This window comes from Schistocerca piceifrons, chromosome 3 (assembly GCF_021461385.2).
Source record: "Schistocerca piceifrons isolate TAMUIC-IGC-003096 chromosome 3, iqSchPice1.1, whole genome shotgun sequence".
NCBI lineage: Eukaryota > Metazoa > Arthropoda > Insecta > Orthoptera > Acrididae > Schistocerca > Schistocerca piceifrons.
The window spans coordinates 601,546,612-601,571,305 of NC_060140.1; the positions used below are offsets into that span (position 1 = coordinate 601,546,612).

A 24,694-nucleotide genomic window follows, 5' to 3' on the forward strand; every position below is an offset into this window, starting at 1 on the left:
TCCAACAGAGCCAACCACAGGCAGGAAAGAGTGTTATGTGTTGTGAAGCAAAACATGGCCAACAGGCATTGTGAACCAGAGCCAGCTAAATGTGGTATAGCAACAGCCAATGCTGCAATACACTTCGGGAAGAATGGAAGCATTTCCTCACTTGGCACCACAGAAGTGTTTAGAGTACATCCCTTAAGCTCTAAACAAATATAGTCAGGAGCATATGAGCACTCAGCCATTCGTGTACTAAAATATTCTAGTCTCAGCATCACAGCCTACACCACATACCTGTGACACCCAGAGCAACATCCTGGAATGCAGTTTGGGGTGTAGTGCTTGACCACAGTACAGGGCAGTGTGTCCTAAGTCATGAAAGCAGCCACCACTGGACAGAGAGCCATCTGCTCAGTGGAGGGAGGTCACGGCCACCCCCCAAGGAATCATCAGCCACATTGCCACGCCGTCATCTTGGTTACAGCCAGAGACGCCAGTGACAGTGGCATTTAAGTGACGCCACGCTTCGCTCCACTCCTTGTGCTGTCAGCAATGCTTGATGTCTATTGTTTCGCACAAGAGGCAACTGGACAGTACCACCAAGCTGTCCCTGATGTATTACAGCCGAGGGCCAGAACGAAGGAGCTAATTAAAGAAATCTGCTGTTGTCTTGATGCCCAGTTTCACTCACCAAGGGTGACAGTTGAAGGGTAATCTAACAGGGTTAAAACTGTGTGCTTTACTGGAAATCAGACTCAGAACCTTGCCTTTTGCAGGCAATGAAGCTGTGAGGTTGGCACTTGAATTTTGCCCTAATAACTCAAAATATTGTCTCCAATATGAACTGTGCAATGAATATCATCATAGTTCATAAAAATTTTGAGGCACCTCTACTGAAAACTCAACCTAAATCTTTCAACCCTTAACACTAGGATGTAGTGTTTGGAGGCATGGCAATTTTGAATTGACATATGCCGTGTTAATAATTTAATGGTGCCTATTACTTGATCACGATCAACAGCCATAATTATTTTTCTGGGTTCTGAGAGCATTACTCATTAAATCAGTTTTCTTGTTTAGAAAGTCACGTATGCTAATATAAAATAAGCAATGGAGAATCCAGAATGGAATGTAACAGTATTATGAAAAGGATCATAGCTACTCACCACATAGCGGAAATGCTCAGTTTCATATAGGCACAACAATAAGACTGTAAGAAAGCGAGCTTTCGGCCAATGAGGCCTTTGTTGAAAATAGAAAAGGCAGGGCTAGCTGTGAAACAAGTCATGTGATCTACAAGCTAAGCTGCAGCCTAACCACCTGCGGCTGTCGTATCTGTAGTGACGAGCTCTCCCTCTTGAAATATACCAAGGGTCTGACTGAGGCCTTTACAGACTGTAATTATCCTCCCAACCTTGTACAAAAACAGATCTTCTGTGCCTTATCTTTCCAGTCACCCACCACCTCACAAAGTCTCACCATCCAGCCACAGAGGAACATTCCCTTGTGATGGAGTATCAACCAGGACTGGAGCAACTGAATTACATTCTCTGCCAGGCTTTCTACCAACTCTCGTCGTGCTCTGAAATGAGAAATTTCCTACCCGCTATCCTTACCATCCATTCCACAGTGGTATTCCACCACTCACCGAACCTACACAATATCCTCATCCATCTCTACACAACCCCTGCTCCTACCCCCTTGCACCATGGCTCATATCCCTGTAATTGACCTAGATGCAAAACCTGCCCCACGCATCCTCCCACCACCACCACCACCACCACCACCACCCACGACCACCACCACCACCACCTACTTATTCCAGTCTAGTCACAAGCATCACCTATACCATTGAAGCCAGGACTACCTGTGGAACCAGTCATGTGATCTGCAAGCTAAGCTGCAAACTCTGTGCTGCATTGTACGTGGGCATGACAACCAACAAGCCATCTGTCCGCATGAATTGCCACCGACCAGCTGTGACCAAGAAACAGCTGGACAACTGTGTTGCTGAGCACACCATCCAACATGACATTCCTCATTTCAGTGACTGCTTCACAGCCTGTACCATATGGATCCTCCCAACCAACACCATCTTTTCTTAATTGCGTGAGTGGGAACTCTCCCTGTGGTATATCCTATGTTCCCGTAACCCTCCTGGCCTCAACCTCTGTTAGTCATTGTCCTTATCTATCTAGCCCCCTTCCCTGTTTCCATTCCAGTACTACACAGCCTTCTATTCCATCAACACATTCAGTATTTTCACTACTCTCCTTTTCCATTACTACTCCCCCCCCCCCCCCTCCATCTAGCCATCTAGCCACTTGACTGCATCTAGCTGTCCCACCCTCTCTCCATCTCGTCCGTGCTCTCTCCCACTAGAAGCACTACAATCCCCCACCCCTAACCTGCTCTCCCTCCCACTTCCCTCCCCACCCTAGCCCCCTCCTCATCCTCACCCTATTGACTTTCCCATCATGCGCTGCTGCCCATAGTGTGGCCTTGGGTGCCAGAGACTGCAGCCATGTGTGTATGAGTTGCATTTGCATGAGTGTGTATATGTGTATGTCGGCTATTTTCAACAAAGACCTCATTGGCCAAGAGTTCACTTTCCAACAGTTTTTTTTGTTGTTCCTATCTGCGACTAAACGTCTCCTATATGGTGAGTAGCAAGTATCCTTTTCATAATACACTAGTATAAGCTGCTTACTGCAGCAGGAATCACATTGACTTTGATATCGGTGAGTCTTTACATGAATGTAGCTCAGTCTATGGACATGTCAAAGCCACCCTTGACATCAAATAAGCTGCTTTAGTGTGGTCCGATTAAAATTACTTGATAATTCAGTCTGTCACTTGCTGCTACAATGTTGCCACATCTGCTGGCGGCTACCGCTCTGTTATAGGTTACACGCAAACACAGTGGGCCACTTTACAGATGCTGTTAATGTGTAATGTGGAGCAAAGTTGGAAGTGGCCACTGTGAGGTACGACGGAAACGGGAGATACTCTGTCAGTGGCTGGTTTTAGGTGACCAACGACTGAACTGTGGCAACAATGGATGTTGTAGCCATGAATTTAAACAGATGTCCTGTCGTAACCACAACCTCATGATGTGCAGTGTATCTGAAAAAAATGGCGCTCTACAATCTGTAGCAGAACTAAAATCATATTTGCTTTGTTCATGGCGTTTAAGACTAACCTCTAAGAGTAAACTAAACAAAGAAAAATTTCATAATATGTTTGTTTGCCTAGCCATCTTCCACAACAAAATTTCAGTTTTAGTGGTAAAAGCAAAATGTAATTTCTCGCTCTCATTAGTTACCTGAAACTATTCTCACCTGGGCTACATGTGATGCTGCATTACCAATCGATGAGAAGTCCTGGTTGGCACTTGGTTGCGGGTTATATCTGGCACAAACAGATTCTGAACGAAAAACAAACGATAGGAAGAAAAATAAGAGCAAATAAAAAAGTCAATATGATGTTTTAGAAATAAAAAAATACTTTTAAAACAGTTAATTGAATAGAAATGATAATTGAAGTCTTTTGATTAGATTTAGAAAATAAAAGAAAACATCACATTTGGTGAGATTTGAACCATCAACCTTTTACATGTCAGTTTTATACTCTAACCACTACACTTCACTATTACACTTCAAAAGGCTGTTGAGTTATGACTCTGTTGACCCAGTCACAAAAATTAATTGACAGCCTTCAAAACTTCAGCTACATGCAATGTCATGGGAAGCTTATCTGGTGTAAGCCAATCTCTATGATTATAATAACTGTATAAATGATGCCGAATCGTGTCTTGTGCAGAAGGATTCGGTAGTGTTTGGTTAGTGTTGTTTATGAAGCCTGTGTATTTTGTTAGCGTTGTGTGTGTGTGTGTGTGTGTGTGTGTGTGTGTGTGTGTGTGTGTGTTGGTTTTGACATGGTTGTCATGTGTGATGAAATACGAAAAGGACCGTATCCAAGTAGTTTTAATCAGATTGTAGTTGCATCATCACAATAGGGTCTCTTATGTAATTACCAAGTGAGGTGTTGCAGTGGTTAGGTATCTGGACAAGCATTTAGGAGGAGTGAGATTTAATTTCATATTTTGCCATCCAGGTTAGGTTGTTTGTGGATTTCTTAAATCCCTTTATTAGTCTGTATGCCTTTCTTTTCTCCATATTACCTGCTGTACAGGTCAGTGTATTCATATGTACAACTGCATGAAATCTGTTAGTCTTTACATTGTTTGATTTAGACATGAAAAAATACGCACAAATCAGTCTGTAGAACATCTCTCCAAGTTTTAACTAACATTACATTAGCACAATATGGACACTGCTTGTGACACTGGGAAATGTCAATACGATAGATTTTGCCCTATATATCATTGATAATGTCTATGACTGCATTAATTATCCTTCCTTGCAACTCTCCCAAATTAAGTGGCTGTGGAAGCAGTAACATACAATATTTAACATAACCCCATAACATGGAATCACATGGAGTTAAAACGTGTGCATGGGGACCACTGAAGAAGATGAGAGTCATCCTGAGAAGTACGCCCCCTCCAGTTCTGAGACAGTCCAGCATTGAAGTAATTGTGAATGGCTGAAAAAGTGTGATCGAGCACTGTCTCATTCCAAAATGAAGTATGCACTGTCTCGCTGTACTTGTGATGCAAGCTACTGCTGCAGTATGACCGGGTACAGAAAACTAGTCACAGTTTCGACCATAAAGAAAAGTGGTGCATAAACTTTTGAAGAGGACATGGCACAAAGGACTTTTAACTCTAGGTGAATCACAAATGTGCTCCACAATCTCGTGTGGATGTTCGGCTCCAAAATAAACAGTACAATAATGCACCTGTCCATACTCGTGAAACATGGCTGTGTTATTGAAAACCAACTTCTGTGAAAAACTGTCTTCCTACTATAGATGCTGCAAGTCATTGTAACGTCAAAACAAAGCTCATTGTCCCGAGCAGTCAGCACATTTAATAAATGGAGTCAATATGGCATTACATTCAGATGTTTGCGTAGAGTGTGCCAGACAGTTGACTGTTGTATCTACAGTTTTCTGCATGTATGCGTCATAGATTACTACAGTTTCCTGATGAATGATTTGTGTACACACTCCACCCCGTCTGCTTATGATCCCAGTTGAGTTGTTTTCTTAACACTGTATATACAGCCAGTCTCACTGAATGTGTCGTGCCACTCATGAATTGTTTTGTCTGTCGGAGATTTCACCTGATATCAGGTATAAAATTATCACTAAACCGATACAACACACTCACATTTAGTGAATTCATTGACACAAAACACACATGTTGCTCTGTTATAGGGTAAGTTCTGATGCACAGGTCCCCTAGTGGTGTGTTCTGCAACTACATCACAAAACATATTGACTGATGCTGTGTCCAGTGGTATATATATATATATATATATATATATATATATATATATATATATATATATATATATATATATATATATATATATATATATATATATATATATATATATATATTTTTTTTTTTTTTTGTGCAGTCGTATGAAACCCTGCAAGTACTTACAAATAACCCTGTATTGTCCACTTAGTGCACTTCTTCAAAGGCCAACCATCCTTAAGATCTTGAAACATACACTCTCTGTTCTGAAGGAAACTGGCACATGAGACACAATTTTCAAAGAAGAGTTGACTTCATTTATTACAAAAGCTGGAGCACTCTATAGGTAAAGACTGTGAGGAGTCTAATTAAACTGATACTGTGTGTCTAACTTCACACTAAAGAATAGGGAATGTTCTCTTGTTGGGGAAGGATATAGTTACATTCCCCCGCCCCATGAAGTACTCGTATTTCTTTCACTCAGTGGGGGTGGGCATGATATCTCCAGCAACATCTTTGTATCAGGGAGCACGTAAATCTGTGTGACAGTAAAATATTAACTAGGTGTTGTATAAAATTGCTATGAGTGAATGATTATATTTGTAAGCAGATTATGGCTTGACTTTATGAGCAGACACAATGAGCTAGTCTGCCCACATTGACACCCAGTTAAAATCCTTTAGAGAATGTGTGCAGTTGAATGAAGCAGTTCCAAAGACAAGACTGATCACTTAATAACTTTGTGGCATCAGTACTTATTAAGTTGTACAATGTAGATTGCACTGATGGCACTGTCTAACAGTTTTTTTATTCCATTGAGGACTAATTACAGTAAGGGATACAGTACCAGAATTTTAGCATTGGTGTTACAGAATAGGGGAAACTCACACATGGAAAGGAAGAAGAAAAGTAATTCCGTGCTGAAATGAAATAGCTATCCTTATCAGCTTGACTGTGGTGTTGTATGCACTTTGTTAAGGGGCCACGAACGTGCCTTTTTTGGTAATCTGGTAGAGTGTAATGAACTGTGGAATAAACTCATCTCATACAATAATATACCATTTTTTCATCTTTTTTCCTGTTCTTTTATTTTCATTTCATATCCAAAAGCAGGATGGGCTGTTTATGATCCAGCCCAATTGTGGAGCTCAATTCATCACAGCTCTTGGGAATGAGAAGTGGGGTAGACAGGATTCTCAATTGTGAATACACTCCTGGAAATTGAAATAAGAACACCGTGAATTCATTGTCCCAGGAAGGGGAAACTTTATTGACACATTCCTGGGGTCAGATACATCACATGATCACACTGACAGAACCACAGGCACATAGACACAGGCAACAGAGCATTCACAATGTCGGCACTAGTACAGTGTATATCCACCTTTCGCAGCAATGCAGGCTGCTATTCTCCCATGGAGACGATCGTAGAGATGCTGGATGTAGTCCTGTGGAACGGCTTGCCATGCCATTTCCACCTGGCGCCTCAGTTGGACCAGCGTTCGTGCTGGACGTGCAGATCGCGTGAGACGACGCTTCATCCAGTCCCAAACATGCTCAATGGGGGACAGATCCGGAGATCTTGCTGGCCAGGGTAGTTGACTTACACCTTCTAGAGCACGTTGGGTGGCACGGGATACATGCGGATGTGCATTGTCCTGTTGGAACAGCAAGTTCCCTTGTCGGTCTAGGAATGGTAGAACGATGGGTTCGATGACGGTTTGGATGTACCGTGCACTATTCAGTGTCCCCTCGACGATCACCAGTGGTGTACGGCCAGTGTAGGAGATCGCTCCCCACACCATGATGCCGGGTGTTGGCCCTGTGTGCCTCGGTCGTATGCAGTCCTGATTGTGGCGCTCACCTGCACGGCGCCAAACACGCATACGACCATCATTGGCACCAAGGCAGAAGCGACTCTCATCGCTGAAGACGACACGTCTCCATTCGTCCCTCCATTCACGCCTGTCGCGACACCACTGGAGGCGGGCTGCACGATGTGGGGCGTGAGCTTAAGACTGCCTAACGGTGTGCGGGACCGTAGCCCATCTTCATGGAGACGGTTGCGAATGGTCCTCGCCGATACCCCAGGAGCAACAGTGTCCCTAATTTGCTGGGAAGTGGCGGTGCGGTCCCCTACGGCACTGCGTAGGATCCTACGGTCTTGGCGTGCATCAGTGCGTCGCTGCGGTCCGGTCCCAGGTCGACGGGCACGTGCACCTTCCGCCGACCACTGGCGACAACATCGATGTACTGTGGAGACCTCACGCCCCACGTGTTGAGCAATTCGGCGGTACGTCCACCCGGCCTCCCGCATGCCCACTATACGCCCTCGCTCAAAGTCCGTCATCTGCACATACGGTTCACGTCCACGCTGTCGTGGTATGCTACCAGTGTTAAAGACTGCGATGGAGCTCCGTATGCCACGGCAAACTGGCTGACACTGACGGCGGCGGTGCACAAATGCTGCGCAGCTAGCGCCATTCGACGGCCAACACCGCGGTTCCTGGTGTGTCCGCTGTGCCGTGCGTGTGATCATTGCTTGTACAGCCCTCTCGCAGTGTCCGGAGCAAGTATGGTGGGTCTGACACACCGGTGTCAATGTGTTCTATTTTCCATTTCCAGGAGTGTATATAAGTGGGTATTACCAGTTGTGGCATTTTCCATACAACAAGGGAAACCTCCTGAAAACCTAGAACAGAACCAGCTCGTTCGAAGTATTTTTAGTTTATTTCTGAGACAGTAGGTCCCTGAATACATACGTGCCATATATTATTAATAGCATGGAGTACACAGATTTTTCCTCGAAGTGTACTTGCTGGTCGTAAGCCAGATATTCACGTTATGGAAGAGAGAGATTGCTACTCTCCACACAGAGGAGGAGTTAAGCCACAGACTGGCATAATATACACACACACACACACACACACACACACACACACACACACACAAAAAAGCCCAACTCGCAAACACGTGGTCCCAACGCACGGAGACAGTGGCCATGTGTGTGTGTGTGTGTTTTATATTTATAATGAAACTTGGATTTTTGAGTGCAGTATGTAATTAGAAACAAGAATACATGCATTTTTTATAAAAATGATGATTATATATAATTAGGATACACTGATCAGCCAGAACATTATGACTACTGACCTACTATTGATGTAAATCTGTTCAGGCAATAACTGCTGGAGACACACATGGTGCATGTAGTATCAGTGAGTGTATAGTCTGTGTGTAGAATGGGGAAGGCACACAATCTATCTCAATTTGACTGATGACAGACTGTGATGGCCCAGAGGATCAGCTTGAGCATTTCAGAAACTGCACGACTTGTTTGTGTTTAAGGAGTGCTGCAGTGAGTGTCTTCAACACATGGCAAAACCGATGTGCAATCACATCCAGACGTTGTGGGGTTGGGCAGCCACCTCTCATTACAGATTTCAGATGTCATAGGCTGGACAGACTTGTAAAACAGGAAAGGCAGCAAACTGTGGCGGAACTAATTTCAGACTTTAATGTTGGGAAGAGTACAAATGTGTCTTAACACACAGTGCACCAAACATTCCTAATGATGGACCGCCTCCACAGCCAATGACCAATGCTTGTGCCTGTCAACATGACATCAGCAACTATTACTGAAATGGGCATGTGCCCATCAGCACTGGACTTTGGCACAGTGACAAGTGTTTCATGGGCTGATGAATCCCAATACCTTCTTCACCAGCCCAGTGAGAGGGTGCGAATCCATCATCTTTCAGGGGAACAGCTCCTTGACATCAATACTGTGAGACGGAAACAAGCTGGTGACAACTCCAGTATGCTCTGGGGAACATTCATGTGGGCATCCCTCGGTCCAGTAGAGTTTGTGCAGGGTACTATGACATACAAGAAGCATTGTACACTAGTTGCAGACCATGTACACCCTTTCATGATGATCATGTTTTCTGATGGCAGTGGCATTTCTCAACAAGGTAATGTGCCATGTCACAAGGCCAGGAGTGTGAAGGAGTGGTTCAAGGAACACAGTGGTGAGTTCCAATTGATGTGCTAGCCCGCCAACTTGCCAGACCTGAACCCAATGCAACACGTCTGGCATGTGATTGAACGTGGTGTCAGTGCGTATCGCACGTCGCCCCACCTACCCCCGCCCTCCGCTTGAATTTTTGGGAACTTGGTGACTTGTGTGTGCAAGTGTGGTGCCAATTTCCTCCAGTAACCTACCAAAGCCCAATTGTTTCCTTGCCATGACGTGTCACCACTGTTATCCATGCCAAAGGTGGACATGGCAGCTATAAGGTAGGTGATCATAATGTTCTGGCTGATCAGTGTATATTTATAAATTTTATATTTAGGTATGTAGGTATTCAAATTGAGTGAAATAATAAAATAATGACCAAAACTAGACTCCTCAAACCAGTGATCCAGTGATAACCAACCCTGGGCACTACTGATAGACACACCCTGTCCATTGAAAACTGTCTGACTTTTTGCAAATTAAAGTCCGTTGAAGAACTCAAAGGTCGATTTTCTCAAGAATTTTTGAGAGCTACATTGAACTGCTTTGGGGGATTGATGTTTGAGTTGTGAACTTCATGTACCGAAAGTATAAAAACTTACAAAAGTCTGAAGCCTATGGAAGTTAAATATAGCCTTTGGTGCAATGTCACCACAACCTGTGAACTTACCGAGCCAATGAAAATTTAATATGATACATTGTATTTGATTAACATCCTTCAGTTACCAGACATCATGCTATTAAAGAGGGATTTTGGCTGAGTCTGAGGAAAGTATCAAGTGAGTCAGTTCTTGGTATTTAGACAGTTCTATTCAGGGACGGAAAATTCCCAAGAATAGTGTTGACACAATTTTTCTTCAAATTGATTGAGAATTTGCACTAATAATAAATTCGATTTGTAACACAAAGATCAGATTATATTACTGAGACAGGTGCTGAGGCACCTGATGTGATGCTGAAGAAGAAGAAGAAGAAGAAGAGGAGGATGAAGATGAATGGCACAAGTAGTTGTGTGTGTGTGTGTGTGTGTGTGTGTGTGTTTTAATCTGTTTTCAGTGTAATGGATGAAAATAATTCCTTATTTATCAATAAGTTGTAGCATTAGTTAAAATCCTTTCACATTCTGTTACAGGTATCGCATGGAACTTGGTGATCTTCAGATTCTTGTAGGAAGAGTCCGTGATAACTGGAAATATGCACATCTTAAGGGCACTTCCACTCTACATCTTTTAGACCGATTTAACATAGCTATTATGCTGGAAAGACGACGAGTGTTTACAGTTGATCCGAATTTTCCAAATTTGGCATTATCTGCAACATTGCCTCGACTTGTAGTACATATGAATGAGAACAAAGTCCAGGCAATAAAGACAGTCATGTCTACAGTTGCTGGAGGTGGTTTACTACCTTCCCCTTTCAGGTGAGGCATACAACAAAATACTTTCCTCATTAATTTCTTTTGCGTTTCAACTGATAGCAATAAGCAAGTATGCAATCGTATGTACGGTTGTGCGTAATTTACTTTTGTGAAGGTAGTTTCTGGATCCTATTTAGTTTGGTTGGTGGCTCATTTTCATAGGTGAGTATTTCAGGAATCCTCCTTTTAAGTGTTTTTGTGAAAATAGGTTATTAATACAATGAATCTCATTCTTTATATATTTTTTCTGTCCATTGCTTCATCAGAAAATTTGCTTTTTTATTTGTTAATTGTGCCATCTAAATTGATAATTTCTTGTGTTCCCCAGACAACTATATGAGTACTGTGTGCTAATCATTTTCTATACTTGTAGATCTCAAATGACACCAACAAGTGATATGAAAGGAGAGATACTACGAGAGGCGGAAGTTGGGGGCTCTAGTGACCTTTTATCAGAGAAAACTCAGCGAGAAGTGTCCCGTCTGCTGATGTTACAATTTACTGTGGAACACCTTTCAATTGAGGTATATTTTTATACAAAAAGTGAATATCATATTTTAGTAAAAGTAAGTCCATGTATGTAAGAGGGAATTACTTCATTTTCGTGAATATTGCCTTCTTTATAATATGTTTCAAAAATATTGCTTACAAATGTCAAATTTGGAATAAGATTATGTTCAATTCAGAGCAGTAATAGAGACTAAACACATACCTCATATCTAAGTTCTACCAAATGAGAATTCATTATGTGAACTGTCTCACCACCTTGCTCACAATTGCCATAATGAAGGCTACTACATTTTCTTTTCTACGTAAGGAAGACAGAAGCGTTGGCTGCTGAACAATGATAGGTTTGCTGTCAGATAAAGTAACATTAATTAGTTGGAAGTAGTTCTTATTTGGCTAAGTGTTTTAAGAAACAGATGACATAAACATGATTGCCATATGAAAAACTTATCCTGAACCAGATTCCAGATTATCACCGTGAAGACAAATGTAGTCTGCACATGTTTTGTTGGATTTTCCATGACAGTATGTTTGTCATTATGTAACTTGTCTTTGTTTAAACCGTACAGCTAATAAAATTACCCACACTGTAGTAGACACTCATTCTTCACAGATGCTTAGCAAAGTGTGAGCAGCTGTATTATCAAGAACAACCCACTCATTAAAAGATACTAAAGACACCGTCCCTAATGAGTACTTCTGCTAACTAGTCACAACGAAACATGGACTTCAATAATGTTTAACTACGTGGGTATCATATCTTATTCATTATGAATGTGGCAAAGAATGTGAGATATTAAATACCTATCATGATTTGGAGACATTGCAAGCGAATTATGATGTACTCATGTGGGAAGTGTTTGTGCAGCATGAAATGGGCCACCAGGGATGTCTGCCACCTTCACATATGAATGATGCAGAGATCTTTCTTCATGAATGAAGATATTTTGTCAATGCACATGACCCCCTGATAACAATTCTGTTGAGACATTTGGAATGATTCTGAAGCATACATGTGTCCTGGGTCGTACTTTTAACTTTTGCCTTTTTGTTAGGATGACTTATTGATACTGTAGTTAGCCTCGGTAATCTTGTATCCTGCAAAGCCCAGACAAGTAGACCACTGCTGTTAGCATATATAAATATGTGGTACATGCTGCTAGGGAACTATTTCTAATTAAATTGTTAGTTAGCATACAAGTAATTTGTTTAAAATCCCTTTTTAACGAATCTCTGGGGATCAGAATACTTTTTCCTTAAATGTGGATTTGGGTCCAATTTGCCAACAAAGTAACCCATAATCATAATGTGGAGGTTTGACGCCATAGAGATTGTACTCTTGAATCAGAAATGCATATGATTTGACTCTAGCAAATCATAAAATTTATACATATGTGCCACACATTTTTCACTAACTCAACAAGCATTTATATGTCACATGTAAAATCAGCAACTGCTGTCTGAATTTGAAGGCAGCGTCTGGCACAAAGAAGAATTTTTTTGTATTCAGGAGTTTCTTTATTCAACTAATGACAGATATATGTGATTACATAAAGGAGGAAGCCACCTTAAATATTATCCTTTATTTCTGGAAGTTTGTAAATCAGTTCAACACGCTGTTCAGTTACAGTATTTGAGGTGGCAACAAACATATGCATTATTTGTAAAACATTAATTCACATTACATCCTTTTCTTTGATCTGTGCACAACAGCCACTCAGTATTTAGCTGTTACAGAATGGGTTACGCCCAGGCCTAGCGGCTGCAGTACAGTTAGCATGAAATAACAAAATATCATTCCACGTGAATGTACAGGGCATCTATCAATGATAAGAATGAGCTTTCTTCTTGCTGCATCCATCTTAGCTTGTCAACTGTTAAGAAACTTTGTACAAATTTCAGCAGTCATCCAGTGCTAATAATGCCTTAAGTGCACAGTAGTGTTTTTATATTTTTAAATCACCTAGCAGTTTAAAATTGCGAGAATTGGAACTTGTTCGGAACTGAAAACGAGAAGCTATGACCTATGTATTGTCAATAGGAATTGATTGTAAATTACTGACATTCCCTCTATCAGCTCTTTAGCCGAACTAATTCAAAAATAAAAGAAATAGGTGTGAACTCTTGAATGTGATAGAAATTTCATCATATCTGGGTTGTATACTGTTCAATATTTATCACTTAAAAGTGGTGTTCATTAAAACAGAATTTCCAGGACCAATAGAAATATTCACTAAAAGTGGGTTCATTAATACAAGGTTTCACTGTAATATGTAGACTGTCCGATTGCTGTGTGGTGCTAGAAAAAAATTAATGTATACAGAAACAGTGAAAGCGGTCTTGTTGTAAATGCCTCATTACAACTAATAACTGTATAGGAGATGTGTGGATTAATGTGTGATAAGGAGTGGAGGAGACAGGGAGATGGAAGAACAGGATGAAAGAAAGAAAGAAAGCTTTGGATTTGTCTTTAAGGAATTGGATGCAAGAATAATTTTATTGGTTCATTACATACATCTCAAGTCGTGGTTGATGTTACCCACCAGGAAGCAGAAATTGTCTGATACTAAAGTGTAGACTTTCACTGCCGGAAATATCATGTCCATTATAATTATCTGGGCTGTTATGCCGTGGTCGGTTGCTGAATTCTGTGTCGATTCCCAACGTTTCATCTCCGACTGCGGGAGACATCTTCAAGGGGGTCCAAAGCTTGATGGAAGGTCCAACACTCCCACTGGCTCGCTACTGACTGCAGTGAGTGTGTTGGACCTTCCATCGAGCTACGGACCCCCTTAAAGATGTCTCCCGCAGTCGGAGATGAAACGTTGGGAATTGACACAGAATTCATCAACCGACCATGGCATAACAGCCCGTATAATTATAATGGACAGAAATTGTCTGTTTAGAAGTAATAATGAAGTCAGTGTACAAGATGTACAACTTTGCTTCCCCCATTTTTTCACCAACATTTGAGGCTTTAATGAAACAAAATGGTTGCACATGTATCATTCAGAATATTTTCTATCGCTGGCCACTACTTACTCCCATCTTTCGGGCAGTGTTCGAATCCCACGTCGAAAAAATTGTTCATCTTTTGAAGCAATCCACAAATTGATCCAATTTGTGACTTCTTCATGAGATCGGAAGTATTGGTCAGCCAGGCCATGCACCATTGATCTAAACATGTGATAGTCAGAGGATCGATGTCTGGAGAATATGGTGGGTAGGATACGACTTCCCATTTTAACATTTCCAAGTACGTTTTGACCTCTTTTGCAACGTGGGGTCATGCGTTGTCGTGCTGCAAAATCACTTTATCATGCCTCTCGCTGTATTGCGTCTGTTTGTCTTTTAATGCTCTGCTCAAATGCATTAATTGTGTTTGATAACGAGCACCTGTGATTGTTTCACTTGGTTTTAACACCTCATAGTACATGACGCCGAGATGGTCCCACCAAATGCAGAGCATGATCTTGGAGCCGTGAATATTCAGTTTTGCCATCGACATGGAAGCATGGCCAGAATATCCCCATGACTTTTTGCATTTAGGTTTATCGTAACGAACCCATTTTTTGTCCCCAGTCACAATGCAATGCAGAAATACCCTCCGTTTTTGTCTCTGAAGCAACTGTTCACAAACACACAAATACTGTTCAACGTCTCTTGGTTTCAGCTCACATGGGACCCAAGTTCCTTCTTTCTGAATCATGCCGATAGCCTTGAGATGTTTTGAAATGGTTTGCTGTGTCATTCCCATTAATTGTGCCATTTCGTCTTGAGTTTGACGCAAGTCTTCACTCAGCAACGTCTCCAATTCCGCATCTTCAAAAACATTCTCTTTTCCACCACTGTGGCAGTAAGTGACATTAAAACTACCATTCTTGAAGTGTTGAAACCACTCACGACATGTTATTTCACTAATAGTGGCCTTACCGTATGTACTTGAGAGCATTTGATGAGACTCGGCCACTGTTTTCTTCACATTGAAACAAAACAATAACACCTCCTGCAAATGATGAGAATTAGGCTCGTAAACTGACATTTTCAATGAAGAACAACTTTATGATGCAGGCACAAATTGACTAATGTTTGAATGAAGTTATGTTGACCGAGGTCCAAGCTAAGTGCCTGATATCTGCGATTTATTTCTTTCGCCTGCTACTTACTGTTGTCACCACCAACTGGCAAACGACTAAAGCAAAGTTGTACACTTTGTACAATTCTAAAAGTGCTGAACTTTTCAGATTTATGATTATAGATCACCTAATAAATTATAGTAGTATGAAAAGACAGGTTGCTGCTCACCATGTAGTGGGGATGTTGAGTCACAGACAGGTACAACAGAAAGACTGCTAAACAAGTAAGTTTCCAGCCAGATGGTTGAATTAATGAATGATGAGGGGAGGAGGAGACAGGGAGGTGGTAAAGCAAGATGAACGAAAGAAAGTAGCAATACTTCCACTTCCAACAGCTCACATCCATTTCATACCACAAAATCCTCAGACCTCTGCGGCTATCACATCTGTAGTGACAAGCAGTGCCTCTCAAAATACACCAAGTGTCTCACTGAGGCCTTCACAGACTGTCATTACCCTCCCAATGTGGAACAGAAACAGACCTCCTGTGCCTTGTCTCTCCGGTCACCCACCATCTCCCAAAGGCCCACCATCTGTCCACAGAGGAACATTTCCCTTATTGTTCAATACCAACCAGGACTGGAGCAACTGAATCACATTTTCTACTGCGGTTTCTGTTACCTCTCATCATGCTCTGAAACAAAGAATGTTCTACCCATTATCCTTCCCACAGTGGTATTCCGCCGCCCACTGAACCTAGATGATAACCTTGTCCATCCCACATACCTGCTCCCAACCTCTTTCCTCATGGCTCATATCTCTGTAATAGACCTAGATGCAAGAACTCTCCCATACATCCTCCCATCGCCACTTACTCTAGTCTTGTCACAAGCATCACCTATCCTATTGAAGGCAGGGCTACATGAGACACCAGTTGTATCATCTACAAGCTAAGTTACAACCATTGTGCTGCATTCTACATGGGCATATCAATCAACAAGCTGTCTGTCCACATGAATGACCGCTGACAAACTTCACCCAAGAAACAGCTGGACCACCCAGTTGTTGAGCACACTGCCCAATGCAACATTATTCATTTCAATGACTTCTTCACAGCCTGTGCCATCTGGATCCTCCCAACCACCACCAGTTTTTCTGAATTGCGCAGGTGAGAACCCTCCCTGCAATATCTCCTGTATTCCCCTAACCCTCCTGGCCTCAACCTTTGGTAGTCATTCTTGTTCACCCACTTATTCACAGTCTTTTTATTTCTCTCCTTTCCTGCTCCCACCTACTCCCATCCTTTCCCCATCCTCTGTCTGGCTTTGGCAGCCTGAGACAGTGGTCGTATGTGTGTAAAATGTGTTTGCATGAATGTGTGTGTGTGTGTGTGTGTGTGTGTGTGTGTGTGTGTTTGTTTTGTCCAATTCAGAAGAAGGCCTTTTAGCCGAAAACTTACTTGTTTCGCTGTCTTTTTGTTGTGCCTGTGTGCGACTCAGTATCTTCACTATTTGGTGAGTAGCAATCTATCCTTGTCATAATGTTGTCATTATTTTGTCCTGTTTTTTCTGTTGTTTGATTTTACCTAATAAATTATGATGTTCAATAAGCAAAAAGTACATGATGACAGATGTAGCATAATTTGTCAAAATCGCATGAGTGCTAATGCTGTGATATTTACAGTCTGCTTCAAACTCTTCACTATTTTCCTAAGCTATGAGAGCCTGAAGAGTCAAAATATTTGTTCTGTTAAAATGTGCCTAAAATATTTATATTCAATGTTTTGGTAGGTTTTTGCTATAATTTGATAAATTTGTTTATGCATTGGTACACTATGCATTGAAAAATAATTTCTGCTTGTCTCATCCATAGGTCCAGTCCAGAGGCCGTAGCATAGCTGAGCTGCAGGTCTCAGGAGTGCGGGCATCATTCACGAAGCGTCCATTTGATACCAGCATGTCGCTCAGTGTTCACAGTCTACTGTTGGCTGATGCATTACAGACATTTGGCCCAGACTTTGAGCTGCTTGTTGCAAGTCATAAGCATGTTGGGTAAAGAAGTTTCCTTTTTGTCATCGTGTTGTGTTTATTTATTTATTGGCAATTTTTGAAATTTTGATTTATAGTGATTCTAGCTCTCACTATTAAAAGGGCTGATCTTGTATAAACTCTGTTTCTTTTAAATTTATTAAAAGTAAATAATGTTTCTACTTAATGGAAATTGTGGCTACAAATTGCGATATTGCTTTGGGATTGTTTAAAATTCTTATTCTCTCACTGTATGAATGATAGAAATTTATATAGTCAGTGGTGTGAAAATGTTTCTGGTGCTGTTTCAGTGTTGAATCATTATAGCATCCAAAGAATTTTAGTTAGTGGTTGATTAATTTAATTGGCAAGGAAAGTGTTCATGAGGTCTTTAATGAATTTATTCTATTTGAATGCAAGTTTAGTTATCAAAATACACAAATATAAGCAAAGAAAAATTTATATTCAAATAGAAACTGCAAGTGAAGTTTTGAATAGTCATATTTGTCTCATTCTTCACATACATTTTGTCTTTCCTGACAAATCTGTTAAGTGTAATGGAGATTTTGTTTAACTTCTGCAAGTTGTTAATGCATGTTAAAGTTACAGACAGAACTGTGTGCTGACTGAGAACTCTAAACAGTGATCTTGGCTTTTGTGAGCTAAGCAATTGCTGTCTGAACTAACCTGGCACAGCTTCAGTCCTACCAGTACATCTCTCCTACTTTCTAAACTTTCTGGGAATCTAAAGCATACCTTGATTGCTTCGCACTCCTCCTTTGTTTCCATAAAATGCTAGGATAGTTCTTCCACAAATGGTTGCCTGATTTCCTTTGCCACACTTGTTATCTGAGCTTGTGTCCCCTCTTTAATGGTCACATGATTGACAATGATAAATCCAAATCTTCCTTTTTATTGCTTTAGTTGGTTGCTTCTCTCTCTCTCTCTCTCTCTCTCTCTCTCTCTCTCTCTCTCTCTCACCCCCCCCCCCCCCACTCCCCCCCCACCCCGGTTCCTTATCTTCTACTCATAACTTAACAAAATGACTTATTGTGTAAAGCAATTGACCTTAGATCAACACAGAAAATGACCTTTGGTCAAGCTGAACTTAGAAAACGGTTACAAAAATGTAAATTTAAGATTTTCTTTGGCTGGTGAAATTTCTCAGATTAGCTGTATTTGTCAGTTTACAACCTAGTGACATTACAAAACAATACATTAGTTTTGTGAAAATATGAGTTAAAAAGAAGTAAATAATAAATTAGTCATTGTTAAACACAAAAAATGTTAAATACATATCTGAATACATCAGTTTTACGTTGCTAAATCTCAAAATATATTCATAGATTTGTAAGGTTAGGTTAAGAAAATCACTAGCTATGCAAATAATAAGTGCAGATAATAACTGATGTCGTAACAGTTCTTGTAGATGACTCATACTTAATGGGGCTAGTTTAAGGCTGGGGCGACCAAGATTTTACTTTCTGGGCGTATCCTGGCAGGAATGTTGTAGCGCTCAGCTTTGCTGCACAAAACTCCCCCCCCCCCCCCCCCCTCTCTCTCTCTCTCTCTCTCTCTCTCTCTCTCTCTCTCTCTCTCTCTCTCTCTCTCTCTCTGCACTCTCTGAGCAAAAGGAGAGGAAAGAGAGGGAAACAGCGAATGGGCCACATTTAACTGCCAGTTTCATTGCATACATCTTGGTTTTATATTTCAGATTTCACAACAACGTAGATCAGAAACAAAACAAATATTCAGTATTATTTAATTACTTTTGGCACACTGAAGACATGATTATTATCTAGTACAAACTGTCAGCATATGGACAGACACAGACAGTTTCGCAGATTTCTGTACTCAAGTTTCCATATAATCATGACTTGATTAGTTTCATAACCGAAGGAAGATTTTTCGCTCAAATATGATGATCAAAATATTCTAGCACTTTCGCAACCTCATTATAGTGACACGGAAGCTCTACCCAAGGAAAGATATGCAGATATCGTGGGCAGTTTTAACATAGAATAATTTGTCATTAAAATGTGAATTCCCTTGCAGATCAATCTGTTACATCTGCACTTGCACAGGGGTGTTTTCAATTGAACCAGCAAACAGTTTCAAAAACAGAAGTAAGATCTACAGCATCCTCAAAACATTTAAGAAACTGTCTTCATAATTCTTTCAAGGCTACAGTGAGTTCTTCAGACCTCTTGTCATCTTTAGCAGCAGTGAGCTTAGGGAAGTGGACTGTGTTTGTCAAAGTATCCCTTCTATAATGCAATTTTATTTTTAAATGCATCCCAATCAGATCAGAAAGAAGTTCATCATCATCTTGCAATGTCTTACTGTGGATGGTATGCAGTCAAAGCCACTTAAAATGCGAGGTCAGCAATCCATAATTTTCGTTGTTGCACTCCTTTTTCCTTCATAAATTCAAGAATGGTGAGTTTAATTGAAAAATTATTCCAGGCATGGCCCTTGACTTAAAAAAAATGTACTTTGCAGATGTACATAGTATCCATGCTCAGTGTACAATTCCATCAAAAACATTTGCGGTTGACAGTAGAATAATGAGTGTGACTTCAGAAATTTTTCTGTTCATACCATCAAATATTCTTCACATGCTGCATGCCTGCAAATTTAGCACAAGTGCTTCTTGATGTACTGAACCATGAATCAATCTGTCAACCAGGGTAATTCTTAGTTCTTTCATTGTAAACTAAATCTTTAAATTCTTTACCTACTCAAATTCATATTTGGTTCAGGCTGGGGAGAAGTTTGAAGATTGCACATCTTCCATGTTACTTTCCTCCAGCTTTATAACATGACACTGTTGATAATATATGCTGTGTATCTGTGATGTACAATTAATACCTGTGGTCAAAGTGTGATAATTATGCCAGTAACTGATTTCAGAGATGTTACCAGGCATGTTCATTGCTAATTTAGATCAATAATGAAGCTCTTCCAGTGCACCCAAATTTAGTGTTAGGCAGTAGAGCAGATTTCCGAACAGAGTTCAATTTCCGAACTGATGTCAAAATTGATCTCCATTCAGAGATATTTATACTGTTGGCTGTAAGTTACACACGCCATATTGCAGCTGATACATTAGAGCCTATGAAATTCTGTTGTTTATGAAAATTTCTCTTATTATATTAAAGTTACTTTTGTCAGCTATCTATAATTTTGGCTAGGACTTCAACAATAATAATAAAAGAAAAAAACATATTAGACATAATGAAATTAATTATGCAACGGGCAGTGCATCTTTTAAATATGTCACTTATTTTCCTGTACAGAATGGACAGTGTAAGCGGTAGCCTGCGGGACAGTGAACCTACATCTCCAACTTCGCCAGGTTCACCTGATCCCACAGCTCCTCGTTCATTCAAAGCGACATCGCCCATCGCACTTACTCAGGCATTATCTAGCCTCCAGTTAGACCCTCTAGCTTCATTACGAGGTATGTATATGTTGTAATTTATTGTTGTATGCTAAGTTGTCACTCATATGAAAGTTACATATGTCCTTTTTTCATTTACTATGGAAATAAAAGTTTTCATACGGGTGGAAACTGCTGAAAAGTTGTTACATTTTTAGGAGCTGTGCAAGACTCCAACATTTCCCATGTTACATGTTACTGTCGAAAGGAAGTCATACGTCTGACAAATTAAGTTGGCCATGCTGACAAAAAAAAAAGAAGAACTGACTCTTCTTCTTCTTCTTCTTCTTCTTCTTCTTCTTCTCCTCCTCCTCCTCCTCCTCCTCCTTCTTCTTCTACTTTTGAAAGAAAAGATCAGGGTTTTTGCTGTGCAGGATAATTGAAAACTAAGTACTCAAGAAATACTGTAAGCGAAATGATTAGTTAATACAAATGGCAAATAAAAATTTGAATCTCGAACTATCAGTCTATCAGTAGTCCTTAAGCATTTTCTTCATTGGAATTAGGAAACAGTGAAAGAAAGGAAGATTCATGTTGGAAAATAGCAAAAAATTGCTCTAAACAGTTGATCAAAAAAGGCACAAAGTGCAGGCAACTTCCAGCCGTTTATTTGCACTTTATGTATTCTGATTCAGTATTTACAACTATTTATCCTAGGAGTTTCTTGTTTCCCGCGAACCTCTTTTCCTGACAATGTTCTTGTTGTTGTGGTCTTCAGTCCTGAGACTGGTTTGATGCAGCTCTCCTTGCTACTGTATCCTGTGCAAGCTTCTTCATCTCCCAGTACCTACTGCAACCTACATCCTCTGAATCTGCTTAGTGTATTGATCTCTTGGTCTCCCTCTACGATTTTTACCCTCCACGCTGCCCTCCAATGCTAAATTTGTGATCCCTTGATGCCCTTTTCTTCTCCCCAATCCTATTCAATACCTCCTCATTAGTTACGTGATCTACCCACCTTATCTTCAGCATTCTTCTGTAGCACCACATTTCGAAAGCTTCTATTCTCCTCTTGTCCAAACTGGTTATCGTCCATGTTTCACTTCCATACGTGGCTACACTCCATACAAATACTTTCAGAAACGACTTCCTGACACTTAAATCTATACTCGATGTTAACAAATTTATCTTCTTCAGAAACGATTTCCTTGCCATTGCCAGTCTACATTTTATATCCTCTCTACTTCAACCATCATCAGTTACTTTACTCCCCAAATAGCAAAACTCCTTTACTACTTTAAGTGTCTCATTTCCTAATCTAATCCCCTCAGCATCACCCGATTTAATTTGACTACATTCCATTATCCTCGTTTTGCTTTTGTTGATGTTCATCTTATATCCTCCTTTCAAGACACTGTCCATTCCGTTCAACTGCTCTTCCAAGTCCTTTGCTGTCTCTGACAGAATTACAATGTCATCGGCGAACCTCAAAGTTTTTACTTCTTCTCCATGAATTTTAATACCTACTCCGAATTTTTCTTTTGTTTCCTTCATTGCTTGCTCAATATACAGATTGAGCATACAATGTAATGCTTAAAAATTTTTCTTCTTTAGGACCAGCAGCGTAATGTATGTCTGACACTGACACGATTATTAGATTAGATGCAACAAATAGCTGCATAAAATAAGTAAACTTTATTTATGACAGACTGTTTCAGCTTTACCACCATTATCAAGTACATCTAGATTAACGTGATGTCCATATTACTTTGTTAGTGGACTATCTTATAACTGTCACTGTTTCAGTGAGATGGTAAGTGATGTGAATAAGTTGAAAATAAAATGTTAACTACAATGTGACAGTAATTTGACAGTTCCACTCTTATGACACTGGAATTGTCAAATTACTGTCACGGCATCATTAACATTTTATTTTCAATGTCTTAACATCATTTACCATATTAGTAAAAAAATGATAACTATAAGACAGTCCACTAACAACATAATATGGACATTACATCAATCTAGACGCACTTGATAATGGCAATAAAGCTGAAACAATCTTTCATAAATAAAGATTTTTTTTTGTTATAAGTGGCTATATGGTGCAGCTACTCTGATAATCATGTTGCTAATGCTTAAAAAGATAAAAAAGTGGATTTAAAATGTGTTTGTGGTTTTCTTGTTGAAAAAATACATCACTCATCTGTCACAATTGAATTTATTTGTTTGTCAAACAAACATGTGTGTGTAACACATTTATTTCTGTTCTAGACAATTAATGAGTGAAAAGTTTTTAACTTCAAGAATGAAAATTAATTCCTAGCTGAAGAAAAGATCAGAAATGTTTATAATGTTTCTTTCATTTGTATGTACTGTGGTTATTTTTTTCCTTACATCACATTTAGTGTTGCTTTTTCCTTTCTTATTCATTTTGTGAGATTTAGTAATCAGTGATAATGATTTCATACTGTACTCATAATTAATTATCAAAATAATAATAATAATAATAATAATAATAATAATAATAATAAACACAGAAATTAATGACACATACAACACAGAACAAAATTATAAATGAAGAACAAAAAGGCTGTTGCAAAGGAGCACGAGGATGTAAAGAGCAACTGATAATAGATGCAGAGGTGACATATCAAGCTAAAACTAAACAAAGGTCGCTACACTATGCATACATTGATTACCAAAAAGCTTTTGATAGTGTACCCCACTCATGGTTACTACAAATATTGGAAATATACAAAGTAGATCCTAAATTGGTACAGTTCCTAAACATAGTAATGAAAAATTGGAAAACCACACTTAATATCCAAACAAATTCATATAATATCACATCACAGCCAATACAGATTAAGCGTGTAATATAACAAGGAGACTCATTAAGTCCTTTCTGGTTCTGCCTTGCTCTGAACCCACTATCAAACATGCTAAATAATACAAATTATGGATACAATATTACTGGAACATACCCACACAAAATCACACATTTGCTATACATGGATGATCTAAAACTACTGGCAGCAACAAATCAACAACTCAACCAATTACTAAAGATAACAGAAGTATTCAGCAATGATATAAATATGGATTTTGGGACAGACAAATGTGAGAAAAATAGCATTGTCAAGGAAAAACACACTAAACAAGAAGATTACATATTGGATAACCACAGCGACTGGATAGAAGCGATGGAAAAAACAGATACCTATAAATATCTAGGATACAGACAAAAAATAGGAATAGATAATACAAATATTAAAGAAGAACTAAAAGAAAAATATAGACAAAGACTAACAAAAATACTGAAAACAGAATTGATAGCAAGAAACAAGACAAAAGCTATAAATACTTATGCTATACCAATATTGACCTACTCATTTGGAGTAGTGAAATGGAGTAACACAGACCTAGAAGCACTCAATACACTTACACGATCACAATGCCACAAATATAGAATACATCACATACATTCAGCAACAGAAAGATTCACATTAAGCAGAATGGATGGAGGAAGGGGATTTATCGATATAAAAAACCTGCATTATGGACAGGTAGACAATTTAAGAAAATTCTTTCTAGAACGAGCAGAAACTAGCAAAATACACAAAGCAATCACTCATATAAATACATCGGCTACACCACTGCAATTTCATAACCAGTTCTACAATCCTTTAGATCACATAACATCAACAGATATAAAGAAAGTAAATTGGAAAAAGAAAACACTACATGGCAAGCACTCGTATCATCTAACACAGCCACACATCGATCAAGATGCATCCAACACATGCCTAAGACAAGGCAATATATACAGTGAGACGGAAGGATTCATGATACCCAATACAACAAATATACAGAAGAAAACAGGAGAAAAT

The 24,694-nt window shown here is 39.7% G+C and overlaps 1 protein-coding gene across 1 annotated transcript in view; it reads left to right on the plus strand.

Moving 5' to 3' along the window:
• Positions 1-24,694, plus strand: part of LOC124787832 (vacuolar protein sorting-associated protein 13D) — a 557,316-nt gene that overhangs the window by 88,950 nt on the left and 443,672 nt on the right. Inside the window, exons 12-15 of the mRNA XM_047254770.1 lie at positions 10,525-10,812; positions 11,183-11,333; positions 17,265-17,443; positions 20,719-20,882. Of these exons, the coding sequence (XP_047110726.1) occupies positions 10,525-10,812; positions 11,183-11,333; positions 17,265-17,443; positions 20,719-20,882 (782 nt within the window). The remainder of the gene's footprint in view (positions 1-10,524; positions 10,813-11,182; positions 11,334-17,264; positions 17,444-20,718; positions 20,883-24,694) is intronic.